Source organism: Opisthorchis viverrini (genome assembly GCF_000715545.1).
Source record: "Opisthorchis viverrini unplaced genomic scaffold opera_v5_47, whole genome shotgun sequence".
NCBI classification, from domain to species: Eukaryota; Metazoa; Platyhelminthes; class Trematoda; order Opisthorchiida; family Opisthorchiidae; genus Opisthorchis; species Opisthorchis viverrini.
This window is the reverse complement of record NW_008751702.1, coordinates 412,865-414,045: the sequence shown is the minus strand read 5'-3', so window position 1 is coordinate 414,045 and position 1,181 is coordinate 412,865. Positions and strand designations below refer to the sequence as shown.

At 52.6% G+C, this 1,181-nt stretch overlaps 1 protein-coding gene across 1 annotated transcript in view; it reads left to right on the top strand.

Annotated features, from left to right (window-relative positions):
- Positions 1 to 762: 762 nt before the first annotated feature.
- T265_13208 (hypothetical protein) overlaps positions 763 to 1,181 on the top strand; it is a gene marked incomplete at both ends in the record, with an annotated part of 9,404 nt that continues 8,985 nt past the window's right edge. The window contains 2 exon segments of the mRNA XM_009167765.1: positions 763 to 993; positions 999 to 1,163. Of these exon segments, the coding sequence (XP_009166029.1) occupies positions 763 to 993; positions 999 to 1,163 (396 nt within the window).

Below are 1,181 nucleotides of genomic sequence, written 5' to 3'. Positions count from 1 at the left end.
AGACAGGTTTTACGACGTCCTGAATGCTCTGCTGCGGCGAGCTAAGAGCTCAGACATTGTGGTGGTTGCCGGAGATATGAATGCGCAAGTGGGCAGGCTCAGTGCATCTGAGACTCAATTGGGAGGTCGACATGGACTGGACTCGGTACGTACGGACAATGGGGAACGATTGCTTCAGCTGTGTGCTGATCGCAGGCTGTTTTTATGCAGTACTAACTTCCGAAATAGCCGAAGTCGTCTGGCCACTTGGTGTCCTCCTACAACAGGCCGGCCACAAACTCAAATCGACCACGTTGCCATCAGTTACCGATGGCGCGGATCCATAACTGACTGCCGGTCGTTTTGAAACACCTTTGTGGACTCTGAGCACGCGCTCGTCCGGAGTCGCTTCTCCCTACGTTTCCAGGGGCCGCGTAAGTTGCGAACAAATCGCATGGCAACTGAGACTGGCAAACACGGATGTCAGACGAACTTACAAGAATCGTCCTCTAGAGTCTCTTTCAAGTGCTCCACCATCAGATGTGAACTCATACTGGGAGGAAATTGCCACCTCTTTGCATATTCCTTGGAATTTTGCTTGTGGCACGACCCAACCAGGCGCACTCAAGCACTGGATATCAGACCGAACGGTGGCACTACTTAAATCTCGAAGAAATATCCCAGGAGGTCCCGAACATAACCCGATGCGAAGAGCCCTCAGACGTCAAGTGAAAGTGAGTGCGATCCGACCGTGAAGTATGGTGGACACAGAAAGCCAAAGAAATGGAAGACGCCCAGAAAGCCGGTAATGCCCGAAGATTATTTCAGTTGATCCGTGCGGCCGGTACCCGGAAACCACCTGTGAGCGAAACCATCAAGCATCAGAATGGAACGACCATCTCGAGCAAAGAAGAACGCCTCGACCGGTGGGCTGAATACTTTGAACAACAACTGTCGTGCTCACCAGCCGGCACTCATCTAGAGCGCAATTGTCAATCGTGCTTCGTCGCCTTGGTGAGTGTGGTAACCACAGAGAGATCAGCCTGACCCCGGTTGTAACGAGACTGTTGGCGTCAATTTTGTTTCGTCGCCTTACGGTGGCTCGTGAGATACTGACCCGAGAGCAGCAAGCGGGATTCCGGCCTGGTAGGGGTTGTGTTGACCAAATCTTCACACTGCGTCAGGTGCTAGAACAACGCCAT